Source organism: Dermacentor variabilis, chromosome 11, assembly GCF_050947875.1.
Source record: "Dermacentor variabilis isolate Ectoservices chromosome 11, ASM5094787v1, whole genome shotgun sequence".
Classification (NCBI taxonomy): Eukaryota; Metazoa; Arthropoda; class Arachnida; order Ixodida; family Ixodidae; genus Dermacentor; species Dermacentor variabilis.
The window spans coordinates 81453085-81474828 of record NC_134578.1 but is presented as its reverse complement, the minus strand read 5'-3'; the positions used below and the strand labels follow the sequence as shown (position 1 = coordinate 81474828).

The 21744-nt window shown below is 45.9% G+C and overlaps 1 protein-coding gene across 1 annotated transcript in view; it reads left to right on the top strand.

Moving 5' to 3' along the window:
* LOC142563726 (protein dispatched homolog 1-like) overlaps positions 1 to 21744 on the top strand; it is a 37236-nt gene that overhangs the window by 4266 nt on the left and 11226 nt on the right. Inside the window, exons 2-9 of the mRNA XM_075674321.1 lie at positions 1007 to 1251; positions 3429 to 3821; positions 5211 to 5463; positions 6412 to 6610; positions 8999 to 9196; positions 16566 to 16809; positions 17413 to 17685; positions 19465 to 20058. Coding sequence (XP_075530436.1) covers positions 1007 to 1251; positions 3429 to 3821; positions 5211 to 5463; positions 6412 to 6610; positions 8999 to 9196; positions 16566 to 16809; positions 17413 to 17685; positions 19465 to 20058 — 2399 coding nt within the window. The remainder of the gene's footprint in view (positions 1 to 1006; positions 1252 to 3428; positions 3822 to 5210; positions 5464 to 6411; positions 6611 to 8998; positions 9197 to 16565; positions 16810 to 17412; positions 17686 to 19464; positions 20059 to 21744) is intronic.

Sequence of the window (21744 nt, the reverse complement as noted above, 5' to 3'; positions counted from 1 at the left end):
CTTGGGAGGTAAAGCGCTAGCCTCCACATCTTTGTTGCCTGCCTTTAAACCGACTGGACAAGGCCTCATTAAACCACCAAATTCGATGAGGCTCTCTCTTGTTCACATGTCCTTGTCTTCTTTTTATGTCATTTTAGTTTGTTCAGTTATTTTCTCCCTACACGCGTACGAGAGAGAGTTTCAAATAATTTGATTGTTTGAAGGAGTATACTGACATGACATTTTGATCTTCTCATATTTTTGCAATATATGGAGGCCTTAGGCCTCGTAACCTTATAAGAAATGCAGGTAAGCCTCAGGGAACGCTAAATAATTTACTGTAATAGCTTTTCTGTTAGCCATTTTTTGGTTTTGTTTCCTCATGAAATATATGTGCCATAACGTCATGGCACAAAAGGTGGTCACGTGAGAAAAGGACATCACCACATTTTTGCATTCGTTACAGATTGCTAGGCTCTCTGTTATGTTGCTACTTTGCGCTGGGCAATGAGCATGGTTTAATTGTTGCGGAGTTAGTGGCGTATATGTGAGAAGAAGGCGAAGTTTTCGACTGATCCTACACAATCCGCAAATAAAGAATGTGTACCTCTTGCTCGCTTTGTGAGTGTGAGCCTCAGTGGGCGGGCCGTTGGAATTTCATGAAACACGATTTAGTCAAATCTGATGGTGCATCTCAACTGCTTTACAGCTTTCTTGGAGTATTTGTTGAAAATGATTAGCTGTCATAGTGACTTGCCAAGTTATGAACAGCGATTTCTTTGTTGTGGCCAGACTTCCAGTATCCCAGACTGCCAGCGAAGTACAATAAAAATATGGTCAGCGAAAGACCGGGAAAAAAAAAATCTGAGCATTTGAAAGTGTCATTGTAGCAGAGCCTCGGAGTAGCGCCGATCCTTTCGTTCTTATTTTTATGTGATTGTCTCAGTTTGCGCAATTATGCCTGTCCCACATGTGGGCGAACTAGCTCAGCAATGAGGTCACCACCTAACTCTCCTGTGTGCTTCAGCTCGAAGCCACGGCCACGTGGTCTTTGGCCCAAAGGTTCCCGGAACAAACCTGTTCACCCTCGAGGCCCTACACTCCATCTGTCGGACTGACCTGGACGTGTTGCGACGCCCTGCCAGCCTGCGATCCATCTGCGAGCGAGTCAGCCCACGCCGCTGCTGCACTTCCTGGTCCATCCCGCACTTCGTCGCGCTGCTGCACAACCGGTCCTCGTGCCTGGACATCACAGCGACCGATGTCCAGGAGGTTTGTCTTTTTAAACGGCATTGGCAGGACCCGCAACCTCGAGCCCTCGTGGCGAGCCAGTGACTTCTTTGCTCAGCTGCTTGCTCTAAAGGTGCATTCCCACAATGGTGCCTCACTGGATCTGGCACTCGGCTTGATTAGACATGCAGCCCAGGGACACTGGACAGACGGGAGAAGACGGGTGTGGTGCTGCCTGACAACCAGTGTCTGCTCTTGTCCGTCTCGTGCTTCTGCGTTGTATGTCAAATCATGCATCACCAACAAGCCACGCTTTCCGCTCTCTTGGCATTATGCTGTTGATCGCGAGGTCGTTGGTTCGATTCCCTAGTGCAGCGACTGCATTTCGATAGAGACCGAATACAAAAATGTTTGTGTGCCGCGCTTTGGGTGCCTTTAGGTGGACATTAAAAGAGGTCCGGAGCACTGAAATGAACCCAAAGCTCCCTATTACAGTGTCTTTAAAATTCAGGTTATGGTTTCGATACGTAATACTCTGTCACATGATTTTAATGAAAGTGTGTGAGCATACAAGGAACAAGAGCAGGGTAGCTTGGGGCACAGGGTCTTATATAAATATTGCTGGAATGAAATTTGGTGCTGCAATGATTCACCCATCGGGAGAATCAAGGGTAGTACAAAGATATTTTACGGCAGTGGCAGTTAAGAGACCAAAATTGGGTTTGCCTCATCCACCCATCCATTCTATTACCCTGACGATGACTGTTGTCATCACCAATGACACACAACAAAAAGTCTTTCGTTGTTGTCAAGCAACATCATCATCTCCGGCATTGTCATTGCCACAGCACGAAGAAAAATAAAACTTTTCCCCGACAGGCTCCGCTGGAATTTGAGCCCGTGTCAGCGAAGCAATGTGCATTTGGGAGACGAGCGCGCTAAATACAGTGCTATTCCCCAACGACAGTGCTGGGAAATTTGGGCAAGGTATTGCACTGCACACAGACTCTGAGAGCAGCGGCATCTGTCCATGTATTTCGGAGGCCATAGCGGGAAATAGGTGTACTGTATATGGATTGTATTATGTGCACCGCATAGGAATTGTTCTCGACAAGATGGCGGTGCTTTTGTGAGCGATCATTCATTGTGATGCTGATCAAACCAACGTTCAACAGAACAAAGAAGTGTGCATGGCAGTGATGGTGATAAGCCTCAAGCATGGCTCATACCCACAGTAGAGGGTACGCTAAGAATAAGGTCTTTTGATTTAAAATCATGTGGTAAGCATCGACGTCAATGCCAACCGTGATGTGGCAACAACAATTCCACATATTTTACACAGTAGCTCACGGTATTCACAGCTGCCCAGTGCTTTTATAGCAGTACTGAAAATGTGCAGAGAAAATAAAATCGTTCAAGCCTTGTAGGTGGAACTGCATCATTTTGCTCGTGACATCAGTTGTAGCGGTTTAGGCCTCGAAGTCTATTTTAAATTTCCAGGTGGGACATTCAAAATGGATCATTGCGCTTTAAACGCGTGAAGCATCAAAAGGCAAGTGCCTCCTCGCCTGCGGCCTAAATATTGATTTACACAGAAACTGAATACAAAAAAAAAATGATGTAAGGAGGCTTCAAATTTGAAGGTTATATGAAATGCCACGCTACGGTCACGTCAAGCACATAGCTGCTTCGACACTGTCCTGCTGAATGATGAAAACAAAGAAATGTGACTGTTTCACACACAAAAAAAAAACAAAAATAAGCAAGATGTACCAACATTATCCAAGTCAAATATATTTCTATCGTAACATATGCAACTGCTGAAAAAAAAAATTAAGTGTAAATAAATAAATAAGCATAAGCGTGTGACACTCCTGTGGTGCATAAGCATAAACACTACCTGTGGTACACATTGGCAAATGCTCAAAAAAGCCTACGGGAGGACAATCATTGCAGTAACGCAATGGTAGAGAATCGCACCCATCATACTGAAGACGTGGGCAAGCTGTCTTTACATCCAGTTTATTTCGCTTTTCCTTATATTTCTGCACTTCAATTACAAAAAAAGAAAAGAAGGAACAGTTAATATCCCCTGTGCTTCCCTGGCTTCTTTGTCTGTCGGCTTCTTATGGTTGTAACTAAAAGAAAATCAAACTCTTTGGTACCCCTTATTTTCTTGCTCATCCGGTAGGTCAGCACGATGTTGGATTGTAATGCAGGTTCTCAAGAGGCTGGAGGCCTGTGCGCCCCACTACCACAGCATGAAGTTGAGCCACGACTGCGCCTCGGGGGCCCCGCTGTGCCGCGGAGTACCCGCCGAGTGCATCGAGTACAACGCAGTGTACACCATCCTCCACTACTTGGCCGACGTCGACTTCCTCGCCCCGGTCGCGGGCCGGGGGGACGACGACGATGACGAGTTGATTGGCGACTGGGACGGTGGCAGCCAACGAAACGACTCGGCGTCTGCGCCGTCTGGTCGGGGCAAGCTGGTCCACAAGCCGCACCTGTCCTACACGAGCGTGTTCCTACCCATAGCCCAGAGCACTGCGGCTATGCCCTACTTCAAGGACCTTGAGGAGTACGGCCAACTAAAGGATGACGTAACTCAGGTAATGGCTTGCCGGTATTCGTTATGATGCGCTCACGGCGCGGACACTGCCGTGCAGTCTTTGGTGTGGCGCCACGTGCATGGTCCATGCATCATGCATGGTGTCGTGGGTTGGAGGCCACGTGCTCTGTTGCACGTGCAAGGGCGAACTGGGAAGGCCGGTGGCTTGATGCCCACCATCTTAGTTTCTTTGCCTTTGTCAGCCTGTATCACTAACAGCAAAAGCTTTCACAACGCAGAGTATCGTACGAGAAAGGGGTCTGCGTACTGCAGTAACTCCTCCGGCTCTGAATTCCTTTACTACAAAAGTAGAAGGCTGCCACGGTGGACACTGCCACCTTCTCAAGCGCAAGCTCGTTGAAATATATGCTTCAGACTCCACCCGCTACGCTGTTACGTTAAGAATACGTGTGCAGATGCCATCACTTCTGATTCTGCACGGTGCACAAAGTTATGCGCAATTAACCCAGTGCGAATGTCATGTGACAGCTCAGCAGCGAGTGTGTCAGGTTCCCGAATACACCATGCCGCCGGAGCATGACTTCAATCGGAGTGTCAGTGGTAGCGCAAAGTCTTTTGTTTCTCCCTCACAAGGCAAGGGCAACACTGAGGATGAAGAAATGTCCTGACAGAAATGAAGAAATGTCCTGACAGGAATGACATGACTATGATGGTGGCCCGATGAAGAAGCATTATGTAAAAGAAGAATGAACGGATGGACGCATGAACAGATGGACACAGCAAACAAATTTCGAGCTTTTAACTGTTGTTGCAGTGAAATTAAATTTTGTTTCAACCACCGCACCCACACCTGTAGCCTCTAATTTAAGTGACGGGTTCATTGCTATTGCTTTCCTTGTGGACTAGGCTATCATGTGCCCACTCTGAAAGGCAACTAGTATACTGGGCGTCCCAGCTAGCTTGGGACCAAGTTAAAAAATAATAATAACAATAAGAGGCAAAGCCATTTGTGTAGACGAAACAAGCTGTATCAAACCAGCTGTAAATGCAGAAAGAATATCTGCACAAAAGGTAACATGTCAAAAGCAATTGAAAGTGGCGTTTCCAAACATGCTCTGCAAACTTTACGTTGACAATGTGTCAGGTGTAATTACTATTTTTAATAGGTACAAAAGATACTGGAAACTACTCCAGAAGCTCTTTAACAGTGTACAGTTGCTTTCATCGCTTTTTTCCTTAACTTGATCCAGGTTACCCCAGACAAGCAGCGTTTCTTGTTCAGGCCAGGATTGCAGAGCAAAACTAAGAGCACATTCGTTGCACACAATGCGGTAGCAGCACTGCTTCAACATTAGAGTGCTTTGCAGCTCAAGGGAGCTGCCATATTTCGTACACAGCTCACCTGAGAGAAGGCTGCATCTCTCTGCAGGTTGTCGGCATGGAACTGGGGCTGAAGCACGCCCTCTTCGACGAGTACCTGCTTCATGACACGGTGTACGTGGCCCTGGCGGGCGTGACTGTGCTGGCGGCCATGTGGGCCTACACGCAGTCGTTCCTGGTAACGGCCGTCACGTGCCTGGCCGTCATCTTCTCCCTGGGCACGGCCTACTTCCTCTACACCACAGTCTTCCGCATCTCCTTCTTCCCCTTCATGAACATCCTCACCCTCACGATCGCCATAGGTGAGCTCAGAAGCTATGATGCCATTGGTAGGCGCTAGATGTACTCATTTCAAAAGACAGAAAGCCAGCGCATACACAGTGTTGCTGTATTAGAATGTTTCTAGCAACTCTGCTCTGATTAGAAAACAAGAGTATAATGAAATCTGGCAGCCCACTTCTTGCAATTGCCACAGTTGCAATTGCCATCATTACACACCGCTTACAAATAAAACTAATTTCTGTCAGCAATTTCAAGTACTGCAGGAGCGTAGCCAAGATGGGGGAGTGCTTACTAGGTACATGCCCCCCCCCCCCCCCCCCCCGCCCTCTTTGAAGTTTCTGTGAATCGGGATACCTGGCATAAAATGATGTGCAACAACACTCCCCTGACCACCCTATCTGAAATAAAAATCCTGGCTATGTCGTTGAAATACTGTGTTTTCATGTAAAATACTTCAATTTGACACAGAAATTGCTGATTGGAAAATTTGCTTGACGTCAAATCTGTGGTGGTGTGGAGTAAAGGTAGAGGATCGGGTCCTTGTACTCGGAGTCCTCAGCTCAAATTCCTGTCCAAGCCACAGCATTTTTTAGCCTTAAGGGGATGCATGAATTGGAAAAACAAAAAAGATCTGCCAAGAGCCAGCGTGGGTGTACTAATCCGGGTGCAACAATGTTAGGAAAGTTCACGGAGCTTCCAAAAGGTGCTCCATTGTAAGAGCAAGAATCGGCCTCACTGGGGTAGTTCTTGACCACTACCTTTTTTGTGAATCTAGAAAGGGGAAACCAGTCAATAGTGGCAGAGGATTAGGTGTTGTGGTGAGATTGGGAAATTTGCTGGCATGAGATAGAGTCAGCTAACACAAGATCACTAGGAGAGGCAACTTGTCTGAATGTGAACATAAATTAGGTTGATGAGGGCGGGCAGTGGTGTGACCATGGCTTTCTTTTTTTTCGCATCTGCTGCAGGCATTGGAGCAGACGACGCCTTCATCTACTGCAAGACGTGGGGGGCAGCCAAGGCGGAGAAAAACAGCGGCACGCTGGTCAAGCTGGTCCGGGACACGCTGCACCACGCCTGTCTCTCCATGCTGGTCACCAGCGTCACTACAGCTGCTGCCTTTTTTGCCAGCTGTGTCAGCAGTATCACCGCTGTCCGCTGCTTTGGGTGCGTCTTCGCTGAATGGTGGTGGTGGTCGTAGTCCGACATAATGACATCCTGCTTCATAGCAGTATACAGTCAAACCCACTTACAACGATATTCAAGCGCCACGAAAATTCCATTGTTATAACCAATCATTGTTATAACAGGGTTGCATGAAAAAAAAATCGAAATATGGGGATGGCAGAGCCAATGTGAGAAAACTACGATGGTGGGGAGGCCAGTGCCCCTCCTCGCCACTTTCCTCCGTCCGGCTGCTGATTGTGTTCACACGTATAACTGCTTCCTCGGCATTCCGAACGCCTGACGGCGGCTGTCGGCGCTAATGCTGTAGCTTTCGGCATTAAAGAATGGCACTGCATAACAACTGCAAAGAGGGGTCACTGGTGGCGAGCGATATACGAGCACCGCTGAGGCACCTCTTCGGTGGCCAAAAAAGGGGCCTTTTAAATTATGCGAGAAGGTTGCCGTGGCAGCTTGTCAGCTTGAGAAATCCAGAAGAAACGCCGAGGCGAGATCGCCACAAGCATCTCGCCACACACTTCTCACTGGATTGCACGAGAAAACCCTATGACCGTCAGCCTCGCATGCTTTACGCGATGCTTGCCGACATCCATCTCCAAGGCATCGAGGTTCTCCACATGGTGCAGATGAAGCTTCCTCATGAAACCGAAGCATGAACGGGCTGAATCATCTGCCAAGCCTCCTGTGAGGACAACGTTGAGGCAGCCTGCTCTAACGTGTCATCGCTGCTGTCGTAGCCGTCGCTGTCCGATGCAAGCACATTCGCGATGATCACCTCATCATTTAGAAACACTTAGTTTCCAAATCTGTAGCCGTGAACTTTCTTTTCACCGGCAACATCGTGCGTTGCCAGTGATCAGCGGGTGGATCAGCCATCTTCTGTTTCAGCGACGAGTTGAACGAGGCTGAGAAACCTCGTGGTCAGGAACGATTTCAACGCAACCAACAAAGATGAGTGCGAGCTATTAAGCTGTTTGCAGAACTGCGTCGAATGAGGAGCCAGTGAGCAACATGCGAGCAGTGCAGTTGGCGCGGCCCATTCGTGTTTCGGCGGGTGGCAGGGCGTAGAGGTATGGCCACAGTCCATTCGTGTTCAAAGGGGGTGGAAGGGCGACAGGAGAGAGTCGTGCAGAGAAGGCAGGAAAATGAGTATGCGGTGGCTGTTGGAGTAGCGGGCCATCGTGCAGCGGCTCAAATTTCTCGTTCTCTCTTTTTCTTTTCAGGGATTTCGCATTTCACTACCTTTTGACTCGGACAACCAGCAGCCAGCCTTCGTTATAACCGATTATGCGGCATCGGTACATTGTAGTAAGCAGGTTATTTCGCCATGGAAACATACAAAAGTTGACACTGCAGCAACTTCTCATTGTCATAACCAATAAAACATACATGGAGGAGGGTGTGTAAATGTGCTTACAAAACATATTTAAACTACATTACATCTGTTGCTAGTAATGTGGATAGTAAATATTTATTATCTTTTTTGAGCATTAGTGTTGTGTGAAGCAAGCTTTAGTATGAGCCTTCACCTTGCGCTGGAGAGAAATTAGGATGATGGTTTTGATGTCCCGAACACAGTTCACAGAGAGGCCTAATGGCTGAACAAAGAACAGTGGGTTTGAGTACATCATGGAGTGTTACAAAGAATGGCCACTAGGGGCGCTTCAAGGCTGACACATTAGCAGTTGAAAGATTGGTGGAAGAAAAGTAGGGAAATGGCAAACAATGGAGGCATACAAGAACAAACTTCCCAATAGGGGTTCAGAAAGTTTGGTGATGGAAATTCATGTTTTTTTCTTTTTTTTGGAGATAGGTAGGACATTAGGCAATATAATAACAAGAGCTTGCTGGTACAACCCACCGCCCTGTTCCAAAGGGAACGCTCATGGCATCCATCTATCCATCCAGTGAAACCAAAACTGGTTTGTTCAAACTGTAAAGCTTCCCACAAAAAATCTGAGCGAACTCTGGTGATCTTTAACAAAATTTTGCGTCATAAATGCAATAGATTGCAAGGATTGCCGTTCTCAAAAACAGCAATGCACAACTATGGTGGCGAGACGGCCAAGGCTACTCACGCGGCACTTGTGCGAAGGAGAGAGAGGGGGAAAGAATGAAAACGACGTAAATCGACTGGACATGCTGCACCTACTATATGACAACACAATAACTCTAGCAGGCTACATGGGTGGGTGCAGGCGCGGATCCTCTCAGTACTATGCATCATTCCCATTGTAGCTTAACATCACAGCACCATCGTTCCTTCAAGTAATTTTGGGGGGGGGGGGGGAAACTCCATGACTTAAATGATGCACAACACAACAGTGATTACAATAGCTACTGCCTGCTTCCTTCTCTTATCACTCGCAGCCTGTTTGCTGGCACGGCCGTGCTGGCGAGCTTCTTCTTCACGGTGACGTGGCTGCCTGCAGCGCTCATCGTGGCCGAGAAGTGGTGCTCCTCCACATGCTGCCTCTGTGTGCCGCCATTCGGGGTGTACCTGCCACGGCTCAAGCGCTTCTGGTGTTGCTCCCCCGTCTGTGCCGCACTGTGGCGCCTCCATCACAGGTCAGGAAACCCATCGTAGCAAACTTTCCTTTCAGTTCAGTATTCAGATTTCAGATTTATTACAGTGGTGTGGTGCATTATAACGGGTAGAGAATGAGTCGCACAGTGGGGTGTCCCAAAGTTAAGAACTGTTGGGGGCACAACCAGAATACCCGATCAGTAACATAGCAAGAAATTCGCTGAATTTAATGAGTCTTTAGCCACTTTAATGACAAATTTGCCTTTTTGGAGTCTTTGCAATTTTTTCAACAATGTAAATAACCAGTGATTCCCCATAACCCAGTAATTACCCAGTAGTCCCCATTTTATCCCAAGGGGGACTATGCACCTGCATTTGTTGTTACTTCTAAAGATATATTGAAGAACTTATTAGTGAGTCATCTCGCTGCATCAACACTGCCTTTCTAGCCAAAGCACTGTCTTCAGATGCCATTTTAGAAAATCAGGGTTTCTTTTCGCTTTTCACATTCTGACATTTGCCACCATAATACATAAATAATAATAAGAAAGAAATAGAGAAGGCATCAATGAACAATAAGCACATTAAAATAATAAAATACGTACTGAACAAGTTATCATCGTCATCAGTACTTGGGGCCTTTTAACAAAAGTGAAGTGCTTTGGGCCGCGACATGGTTACATTGTCAAGAACAGATTTACCAACACTGTTTCGAGTGCTCTAAATCCATTATTGATAAGGATGAGACTGTGATCACAACATCCTGAGAAGGGACGCTCCAGATTAGTAAAAATGGCTGAGAGTAAATATGGCGAGCGCTCTCATGTCGTGAACAGCAGCTTGCCAACATCCTCAAAAACAAATGTATACATTCAATCCATTCTGGCAGTACTTTGTAGCAAATTAGCTTTAAAGAGAGGTAAGGATTGACTGGACGGTGAGCAACTGAATGAGAAATGATAAGCGTCACGTTAAGAGGGAGAATGATCATAGTATGGGATTCTAGAGCAAACGGATGTAGCCAGTACTCTAGTGAGAAGTGGATCTGGACAGGTGATATGATGCTTAGATCAGGTAGCCGGGTTAACCGCTAACAGAAAGGGTGCCAAGGGAAGGGAAATGCAGTTGAGGGTGCCAGAGGATTGGACGGAGCAATTGTTGCCATCACTGATAGCACTGCATCGGCACAGCCACCAGGGGGCATGCAGTTGCCGCACCTGTATCATGCAATGTGGGGCTGACAGTTCAGTTTCGCCAGCCAAGGGGGCCGACTGCTCTCCAATAACCGGTTCTTGTAACTTGTGAGAACTGGCGACGAAGATGGGATGGTGAGATTAGGAAATTGGGACAAAGTTGTTTAACACACGGCAGGGGCAGTTAGATATCTCTCTAGGTGGTGCCTTCATGTTGCAGAAGACGTAAATTGGTCGATTATTAAAGGGATGACAACTGCTGGTTGACCACCTAGCACTTCACATTGCAGTTCCCGCTTGTGCTTTGCACGGTCTTGACACCAGGTGGTGAGGTCGGTGAGTTGGTTAAGGCTCATTTGAAATGTTCCAAACAAGGCAAACAAAACAAGAATAAGAGAAGCACTAAATGTCTGTCTTAGCATGAGTGTTCCATTAGCTGAACTGACTCATCACATTTATCAATGCAGCACAAATCATGTGACTCTATACAGGTAGTGTTATTGTTTTTAATGTGCTAGCCACTTGACCGAGAAGTAGCCAAAGCATACAACATAAGAATTACGGACAGAAAATGCAGTAGTCAACAGTCGGTAATTATTCATGTGAAAGGATTTGAACATTTGCATTACGTGAGATACTTTTCCTCTTCACATTTTTCTTCAAATCTGTCATTGCGACTAGACATGCTTAGATGCAAAAATACAGGCACATAAGCATTAAACGAGATAGGCGTAAACGTGCACGTCTATCAGATGAACCAAACGCCGCTGCGTGTGAAAAATTTGGCGCAACATGGGTAGGTAGGGGTGATGATAATGATTATGCACGGGGTGAATTTCATACATCATGGATATACATCTCTGTTTCAGTAATTGCTTGCCCGAGTCTGTAGAACCTAGTAAAACATTCTGGCAGAATTTGTAAGATCTAGGTCAAATGAGAGAGTCACGAGACAAAAAAAAAACACCTGCCATGGTTGAACGCGGTTAAATCAAGTTTGTCGAGTGATCGCACAGTTTTTCTTGCTTTGGGAAAGAACACAGACGCTACTCGGCACCATCAGCAACTACTGCATCTACAATTGAACCACAGGACAACACACAGGCACTGCTCAGCACAGCAGTAGCAGCGAGCGAATTGATCTTCATGCTGCGTCTCACTTCAACGCGGACTAAGCGTCAAAAGCACAGCGCATGTGAAGCTACCAGCACTCTGCGCACTTTGTCCACATCGCAGATCGCTTTGAAGATGGAGGCCTGCACGACCGCGCACTTTGGCCACATCACAGATCGCTTTCAAGATAGGGGCACCCACAGTGCGTACGCAGTAGCCACCGGTAGGGGCAGGCCAAGTCCCAGTTTGACCTGGGCTGAGCTTGAAGGTCAGGTTTACGGAACCAGGCGTTTTCTAGGTTTGTACCTGGAGTAGTAGAGCTATCGCTCTAATATTTGTATTCTACTGACCGCAGTGCACTCAAGGCTTGCTGAAAGTTTCAGACACTTTGACCGTGAAAGAACTCATAAGATGGGAATTTTTAAGAATAGAGCGTGTGCTAATGTGTGAAATGACCATTCGTTCAAAAATCGGTTCTTGCTCATTTGAAAAGTTAATATTATGCCAACAGTTTCGAAGCTGTTTGAAACGTCTGATCAAAATCGGAGGTATTTCGTCCATTTCTTGATAAGCTCTGATCAAAATCAGAAGTCCTTGAAGACCAAAAAAAAAAGCGAGAGAGAGAGAATCTTGTTGCAAAAGCGTAGCGTGGACAAAAGAGTGGTAAGTGCAAAATCTTCTTGCCGAGCTGCTAGAATAAAGCTGAAGGTTAGCACTGTTTGAATACAAGACATGGAAGCACAGGGGTGTACAGAACACATAAAGCACGTATACCCTCATGTGTAGAGGCAACGCCAACCCCATTGGTCTTGACCTTGGTGTCTGCGTCAGCTAGCAAAGGTATTGTCCTTGTTTCTGCTTGAGAATGTTCTCCAGACATATAATTATGCCTTAAACAAGAATTAATGGTAACTAACTGCTTTGTCAACTGCCAATTCATCAAGCACCATCAATTCCAATCACAGTTTGAAAAATGCTGGGGAGTCTGATAGTTTTGTTCGAGCATGTGCATAGGTGTTTTAATGCAATGAACAAATAAATGCCATAGTGTCACACGCATAATATAACAAGAACTTATAAAAATACACGCAGATTGCAATAACTTCGTAAAAAATAATCGCAATGCTAATGTATAATGGGATTTGCTAGTTATTTTATTTACGAGCTGTTCACATGATAGTGATCTCAGTAAAGTGTTGAGATTGCTTTGCAAATGGACGATACGAGGAGAAAAAAGAAAAATTGAAACATTCCAGCCAAGATCTCCAAAGAACAGTGTTCAGAGGATGCATGAACCGTTGCACGCAACTATGGCGACCAGTAAATGAAACCAGTGCTGTCATAAATCGTGAATAATGATCAATGCAGTGCAATGTAACAAAATATTCACACCTGTGCCCTTGCATCAATGACTGTGATTATAAGGCAAGTGCATGTGACAAAGGTGAGAGTTGATAGTTAGATGGTGACAGTGGCACTGAAGAGAAACGCCTAATCGTTTAACAATAATAAAGTATTCATTCAAAGCTCTAATTTCAGCAATTTATTAGTAATCAATTTATTACAAGAAACAAAAGTAAGAACCAAACTTCAACTTTTAAAGAGTTTAGCACCAAAACTCAAGTGCCGGTCCAACAGCATGCTGCCCTGGATTTCAAAGTACAAGGGAACCTTGTTGATACGATATGGTTTAGTATGATTTCTTGGCATCGACGTTTGCAATCGGCAACACAGAAAATAGCCCATACAGTTATGTTTCTTTTTTAGCGGTTGATACCTTCCCGAAAAGCATTATCTTTTGGCACCATCGTTCAGTGCATTCCCAAAAAATGCTATTGGATGATACGTTTTCCGGCTGCTAGATCTCGTGTAAACAAGAAAAAGAGCCAGGTGCGCGTAATTGAGAACAATAGCCACCCGTCGCAGCATCTTCTCCATAGTACTTTTCTGTGACTTTGGCTTGTGCATTTTTTAGGATTGTACATTTGTTCTTGTGTTTTTTTTTTCCAGAGCATACGAATGTGGTTTTACTGTATTTTCTCCTATTTGGCCTGTTGTAACACAAAGTTCTTGAAACTTGCCAACTTCAGTGTTTGACCACTTTAGAATACAGCACAGTATATCTATCAATAAAAATATTATCTAATCCCAAAGACGCCATGAAAATTTGTTATGCCGCTGCGAGCAGGTTTGGGAACTTTAAGCCAGCGGCACCAACTCTCTTTGATATTTCCATCTTTTTTGGCTTACCAGCTTCTTCTTACAGTAAGAATAACTTTTTGTGGTATTGTAGAAGTGTAACCTACTAATGCAGTTCTACTTAGTTTTTCTCTTTACTATCTCTTTAAACAAAAACCTGTTGGCTTTCTAAAAATAGATTCAAGCTTGGTGACTGGTTATGTGACTGGTTATATAACTTGTTATGTAACTGGTTATAGGTGACAAGTTGGTCGGACTTAGCATCTGAAACTAACACAGGGGCTGTGAGAGGTGCTGTGCTGGAGGGCTTTGCATTGATTTCGACCGCCTTGGGTTCTACGGTGTGTGCGCAAATAAGCCGAGTGCACCAGTGTTTTTGCATTCCACCACCTTTGCGATGCTGCTACTACAGCTGGAACTCGAAACCGCAGCTTCGTGCTCTGCAGCACAAGCCACCAGGGCGTCTCACTGACTATTGTAGTCCTGCTTCTGAGGTTGCAGAATCGGTTCCTGGTTCTGCATTAGAATGAGAGCATAATGCGAGAATGCCCGGTGCTGAGAACACCATAGTGTTCTTGCATGAGGCTGAGAGCTTTTGTGAACATCGGAAGAAGCCTATAATGGTCAACACTTGCAAAAATTGTGCATGATATTCAGCTGCATCTCAACGCAAACTTCATAGTATGCTATAAGCGAGGAGAGTAAAGGCATTCAAGGGGCTTGACTTTTTTGTATATAGTCACGACCATACAAATAAATGGACAATAGCGGCCATTGTCTGTTTTCCTTGTGTGTTTCAGACAATGAAGCACAATTTGAAATGCAATGAACAATGTGAAACACAATGACACATTGTCTCTTTCGGACAATGAATGAAGCCAGGGTCTTTTTCAGCTGGCTTCAGTGTCTTTTTCTTTGTATGGTTGTGAATAGTGTGCAACCAAAACTCAATAGAAGCACAACATAATTTTTGCTGTGATTTTTTGTAAAGGAAGACCACTTCAGAGCATTCCACTATAACGTCGCTCATAGACCCTGGGTTATTCAAGATGTTAAAAGTATGCTAGAGAAGAATAAAAAGATAAGCTTGGCAAGATTCATAAGTTATAGTTCTGGGATGCTGAAAACATTAGTCTTGTTACCATATGCAGAGGATTGGTAAGCCACTAAAGACAAATAAAGTAAAGGTGGGTGGTATGGCTATATTAGCTTAAGGTTCCCCCGCTAGCTGCCTATGATGTCAATGATTTGGTGTCACGGCTTGTCACCTGTTCGCCGTCGGCGCGAAGTTGTCGCCAGGGTGTACAAGCTGGTTGGTCGTTCCGTACTCAAGCGAACACAGCGAAGGAGTCAGAGTCGGGAGATAGAGAGAAAAAAGAAATATTTATAGAGTGACAACAACACACAGTTTAAACGAAACACAAAAAACACAACAACATTAACACACATACACTTGATCTAGATCAATGATGAAGACAAAAGAAATACAACGACAGGTAACAGTAAATGTAGAAATTAACACTACACAAAACACTCTTAACGGTGGTCAACTAAACAGAGTTCAAAAGAAAACAAATGATGGCATGCGCATGGCCGGGCCGCAGCAGCAAGTCCATAAAGCGTGGAGTCGACGGCAGAGCTTTCCCGAAGAATGCTGGCAAGCCGATCTCATTGTGGCGGATGCGATTGCTGGGCTGGGTTTTCCGGGAGTCTAGGTCTGATGTCTTCCCTCGAGCAGGTTGAGCTAACTTGAGGGGAACTACCGCGAGCTTCATTGCAGACGTTGGTTTGTCGTCTCTTACGTCAATTAGTAACTCGCAGTTCAGACGCGGCTAGGCGGCCCAGGCGATACTGAACTGCACTAGCTCCTTGATGCTTCTCAGCAGATTGTAGGCTCAGCTTCTAGACTGCTTAGCTCGGTCTAAAACCTGCGTAAATAACTTCGCCTTTTCCTAGTTCCCTGCGTTGGGGAACGGCAGACGTTGGTGACGATCCAAACAAGTTTACCCAATTGTATCACGGCTCCTCCCAAGGTCTTGGCCACGCCCCTTTTAATTAGGGGCAAGCGAATGGGTGATTCCCCCCTGCTGTTAGAAGTTGCACACTTGTGTTGCACCACACACGCACACCCTTGAGTCAGTGGCGGGCTTATATCGTTAGTTCACAAACACGGGAGAAACGACAGCAGCTGGCCATATGGCGCTGTCAGCACACATACACTGTCAGCAATTCGTGGACACAGGATTGCACAGAGACACCACATATTTCGGAGTATTCGCACCCCTGCTCTCTTAGCAAGCTTCTCAATGCACGCGCGGGGCAGAGAATACACAGGGGCTCCTACAAAAAGCCGCCGGGGTGTCATGGTCGCGCCGACGACAAAAAGACAATTATCTCTAAACTTGTCTTCGACTTCTTTTGGCCGCTTGCCTGAGTGGCCGGCTATAACCGTCTTGCTCATCGGCTCTTATTAGTACGACCTTTTGGCGCCCATTGATCGGTGCTTTGCCGAATCGAATAATGCCGCACCGTGACATTTGAATAGTATCTTCTCAAGGTTAATTAACATTTTACTGATAAAGAAGTGATTATATTGCATTCTAAGGGAATTACACTACGTAGTAAGTTTTGATAACCTTCCCTGCACGGAAACTGGCCAAGTATGGAAAATACTTTGAAATTTTTGACATAACACTGGCCTCTCAGTGTTGCAGCTTTTGCACAAATCGGAGAAGCCAAACTTTGTCCTTTATTTTCTCTACTGGTAATCACGCCTTTCCCACCAAATATCTGAAAACAGTCTTCATATTATGCTTAGCAGCAGCACGTAATGCAGTGGCTGGTGACTGGCTAGTGATTCAGTGTAGTGAATATATGCAAATTTTCTTCTTGACACTGATTGCAGCTTTGCAGAAGCGGCACGTGTCTTCTACGACAAACTCCTGCCATGCATCGTGATTCGGCTGCGGTGGTTCTGGCTTTTATCGCTGACCCTGGTGGCCGCTGGCGGGGCGGTGGCCATCTTTGTCCACCCGCGCCTGCGTCTGCCCGAGTCGCCTGAGTTTCAAGTTCTGAGTGCCAGCCACCTGTTCGAGCGCTATGACCTTGACCTGAAGGAGCGCTTCTGGTTCGAGAAGGCACGGAGCAGGGTAAATTATTATTCGCAGGTTTCTTGTGTTCTTAAGAGCAGTCCTAAAACATTTATTGCAGTAGCAGGTTAGGACAAGATGGAACTTTTTAGCCGTGGCAATAGTCAGCACACAATTGCAGGTAGGGAAAGAACAGCAAAATGCAGTGCAAAATGCAGAACACGGTGATTTATTTTTTCTCAATAAATCTTTACTTGTAAGACATCAATCTATATGGGAATTCCACATGTTCAGGACTTTGCATACAGTGCAGAGGTAACTGTCATGTTAATACACTGCCCCCTCCCCCATACAACTCCAACATCTCTGAAGACTAGTCATACGACCTAAAAGTTGTAACGCACCATCCCAGTCTTCAGAGTTGTTGATGTGTGCTGGAGATGTCAGCCACAGCCTAAAGAAAGGGTGTCTATAACTGTTCACTCGAAGCTAGTAAAGAGAGGCGTTGTTGTGAGCCATGTTAAAGTCACCCTCAGAAGGTTGTGTGAGCACCAAGTGGCACCGAGTATACAGCAGCGCAAATACAGAGGCTCGGAAGAGCAGGCTTTGAGCTCACACAGCAGGTTATCAAAGGATTCTGCTCATCAGATCACCTGCATGCAGGACCCATTCCATCGGCTGCCTATCCGCATCATCTGGGGCGTGCTTCCTGTGGACACTGGCGATTACCTCGACCCTTCCAACAAAGGGGCTGTGGTGTTTGACCCCGCGTTTGATGTTGCGGACCCAGCATCGCAAGAGTGGTTGCTATCCTTCTGCAAGCGGCTGCGTGCACAAAGCTTCCACCGTTCGGCACTCGGCGTCCTCTTCTCGGGCTGTTTTATCGAAACACTCAAGTCTTGGATGGAGAGGCGGTGTGTCGACAGTTTCAAGCAGGTGCGTGCAACAACTTTTTTTTCCTGTAATGCAACAAAATTTACAGTGATATTGAATTGTACAGTTGAACCGACTTAGCACAAGATTCAATTGCCAAGAAAATCATGTTGTTACAACCAGGTTACATGAAAAAAAGCAGACAGGACAAACATTTCAGTAAATAGATGGAAAGAAGTACAGTCAAACCCACTTATAGTGTTACTGGTTTTAACAATACTCGGATGTAACAATGAGCAGCTGCTGCGTCAAATTTTGTTTGTGTTTCTATGGTAAAATAAACTGCTTAGTAGAATGTTCCCATGCCGCATTATTGACCATAATGATTAAATATGGCTAACGGGTGTCTGTACCGAAAAGAAAAGGAATGCAAAATCAAGGAAAAGAAAAAAAATAAAAGAATGAGAGTCGCTTGGCCATACCCCCTTTTGTCCATGCACCCTGTATGGCCTTTGTCACCCCTCTCCTGTCTCCTTTCCACCCTTTCAGCGTTGGCAAGGGGCCAAAAGAGAGACGGGGGAGGGGTGGGTGAGGCCTGCGATAGAAGTGTGACACATGACGAGGTGCGAGTGTGACAAAGGCCGGTGGGACAAAGGCCGGTGGGACAAAGGCCGGTGGGACAAAGGCCGGTGTGACAAAGCAGCTTGCATTTTTTTTTCCCCAAGCGTGTGCGGAGCGAGGTGTTCGGCACAAAGGCGCATGAGGCAAAGCAGCTCGAATTTTTTTCCCCCCAAGGATGTCGCACTTTTTTTCTGAAAGCAGGCAGGCATCAAAGAAAGAAAACGAGCATGCCATAGCAATCCAACTCGGAGCAACATTTTCATGTACACTAAAACACGTGGCTTACCAAGACTCAGCCATGTGATTTGCTGGAAATTGCTACCCGCTATTTTGTATTTTCCCCAAGAGCACATCTGTGCTCAACTGTCTAGAAGCCGCTGGCATATAATATGCTTCGAACTTGGCCTGCAGACGGATGGCCGACCACAGCAGAACCGCTATAAAATTTGTTGGCAACCTAAGAATTCACTACAAGCTCTGCCCACGAAACCACACAGTGTCGGCACTTGGCGCCTCTGTGCTCCAAAGCATTGATCCCGAAGGATGCCGATAACGAAGTCACCTTTGCCATTCCATCACAGAAATGAGCACATGTAATTATTGGGCTCATCTTCACTAATTCTCTTTGAGTTCGACAGTGGAGTATTTCCTGCTGCATTCTTGGGTCAAAAACTATACCCTAGCAAAAATTCCAATACACATTTATGTTAGTCTAATAAGTTCTTTGTATTTGACATAGAAGATGTTTATTAGTTTGATAGAAGTTTATAGTATTAGTCTAGTACAGTTGCTTATTAGTTTTCTGTCAGTCCAAGAGAAATTTGAATTGGGTGCATATTAGCATGCTATAGGTAATTTGTATTAGTGCCTTGGTGCTTGCTGGTAGACTAATAGAAATATGTATTAGGCCCACGATAAATTATGACTGTTAGAGTTAAAGCTTCCTGTTTTGGTTAGTTGTAGTAGCAGACTAAGTTCATGTGTATTTGTGTTGTAATTGTAACTGAATGTTGGTTCATCCCAATGAGTGGTTAACTGGTTGAGCAGGGTGTGTGAAATGACAAAATGAAATAATAATAATAATAATAATAATAATAATAATAATAATAATAATAATAATAATAATAATAAATATAAATAGAGTTCTCAGATAATAGATCTTTGTAGTTTGCTATTTATCTGCTGACCTGTCACATTGGTCTTCAACTTACGCATTCCCAGGCCGACCGCTTTCCCTGCTGCGAGTCTTCCCACTTCCCATACCCGAGAGACGTCTTCAGCCTCTGCCTGCGGAGGGCCATCGCAAGCTTGCACCAGTCTCCCGGTTACTACTTTGTCCCCGGCATGGCGGGACCGCGCTTCCTACGCAATGGCACAGTACGGGCAATCGTGCTCGAGTACGACAGCGTCTACTCTTACTCCCACTCGCACCACGACATGGGCAACTTCTGGCACCGCGTTGAAAGCTGGATTGAGCAGGAAATGAAGTCTGCGCCACCGGGACTTCGCAACGGGTGGTTCACCAGTGACCTAGAGTTCTACGACCTCCAGAGCAGCCTGGCAGAAGGCACGCTGGTCGCCATGGGCGTAGCGGTGGGTGTGTCGTTTGTGGCCCTGTTGGTGACCACGCTGAACCTTCTCGTGAGCCTGTACGCCATCGTCACGATTGCGTGTGTCATCTGCACGACAGTGGGTGCGCTGGTGCTCATGGGGTGGCGGCTCAATGTGCTGGAGAGTATCACCGTGTCGGTGGCCATTGGCCTGGCCGTCGACTACACGATACACTACGGTGTGGCCTACCGCCTGTCAGCTCAGGTAAGCATTTGTGCAGTGATTTAGCAGTACATCTACGCTTAACATGCATCGTATTGTGCACAGGTGGGTTAGTGAAGAGCACAGTCTGATGCCACAAATGAAATGTGGTCAAAAACTTATTTTCACACCTAAAAATTTGCGCTTACAAACCACGCAAGTAACCACATGTAACAACATTCTAATCTTCATATAAGCAACGGAGAATGATTGCCAGCACAAAGCAAGGCTCTGAAAAAGCTTGAGAGATTTGGCCAAGCTGGTGTGGTGAGCACCATGTCACAGCGTTGAATGTCAGTGTGCGTTGAACCTTATGGGGGTCCCAGGATCTCACAGGAGCACTGGCCATTGTGGGTTTCAGCTTAGCAAGCCGTCAACCGTCGTCTAGCATGCCACTCCACCCATACTCAGACTGCAAAGAAGCTACCGAACGCTATGGACACAATAGAACACAGTAGTGCCTAGCTGAGTTGGCGGAAACCGTTTATTGTCCCTGGCAGCACCCAACACTGCACAAATGGCTGGTCCCAGTCCATTGAACTCGTAGCACTAGATTGTCACTGACAAGAAAGACGACAGGATGTGCGCTATCAACCACGTCAATCCAGCGCTCTGACTTAGTTGATGCAGTGAACCAACTAGCCCAAAAATCTGCATGCCCGGTCCCAGGGTTCGCAGGAACCAAAGGGATCCTATGCCAAGGGAAGACGAGAGGAAAGCACGTATGTACGCAGTGCTGTTCCCGGAGAGAAGACCCAGGCTTACATTGAGCGAAGTCGTCAGGGGCTTCCTCGCGACGCGAGGGCCCCTACCGCAGCCCATTGTGAGTGGAGTGCCACCACTTACAAGTGCTGTGAGCGGAAAGCGTAGAGGCGCAGGGATGACAGAGCAGGTTAATGCCCACGCATAGACGTTAGGGCATACCTTAATCTCCACTACCTGCAGTGCAGAGCATCTTCTGTTATTCTTTGTTTTTACTTGTGATAGCAAATTACACCTAGCGCTTACACTGTTTTTGAAAGCTCTTGTCTGAAGCCTGTGTGTGTCATGTGTGCCTCTGAGACATGCACTGAGTTGGCATTTTGTCTGAAACCTTTTGCATGTCAGATGCCTAATCGCACAAAAACCATAAAGAAAACAAAATAGGTGGTAAAATGTAGAAAGGTATGTACATAAATCTTGGAGGTGATGGCTATTATTTGCCTAGTGCATGCTAGATGGTGCCACAATAGTGCACTGCAGCAAACACAGGCTTTACCGAGACTCATATTATCTGCTCCTTGCTAGCACAAATTTGTCAATGTGCACTTGAAGTGGTGATTGATTAACAAGAGCATAAGTTGGGCACTGTGCGCGAGAGAGACCTAAACTTGCTTTTGCAAGTCCTTTCAGTCGCAGTTTTATGTGAAGAGTTAGTTTTTCTGTTTCATCAGAGACACTGACAAACAGTAAGGGATGTTATATGTAATGTTGCTCTCAGTAGTACATAGTGAATTACTATACTTGTAGTTGTGGAGTGACCATTAGATGGTTAAATGCTGGTTAGCTGTGCCCTGTAATGTTGACCACGGCTGTGCGCAAGCGTTTATTGCTTTACACTGTTTGACATCGTGAACTCTGTCCCTAGTATGCTTCCTTTGAAGCAGACGTGAAGGGACCGTGGAAATATGCTTATCTTGTCAGAAGTTT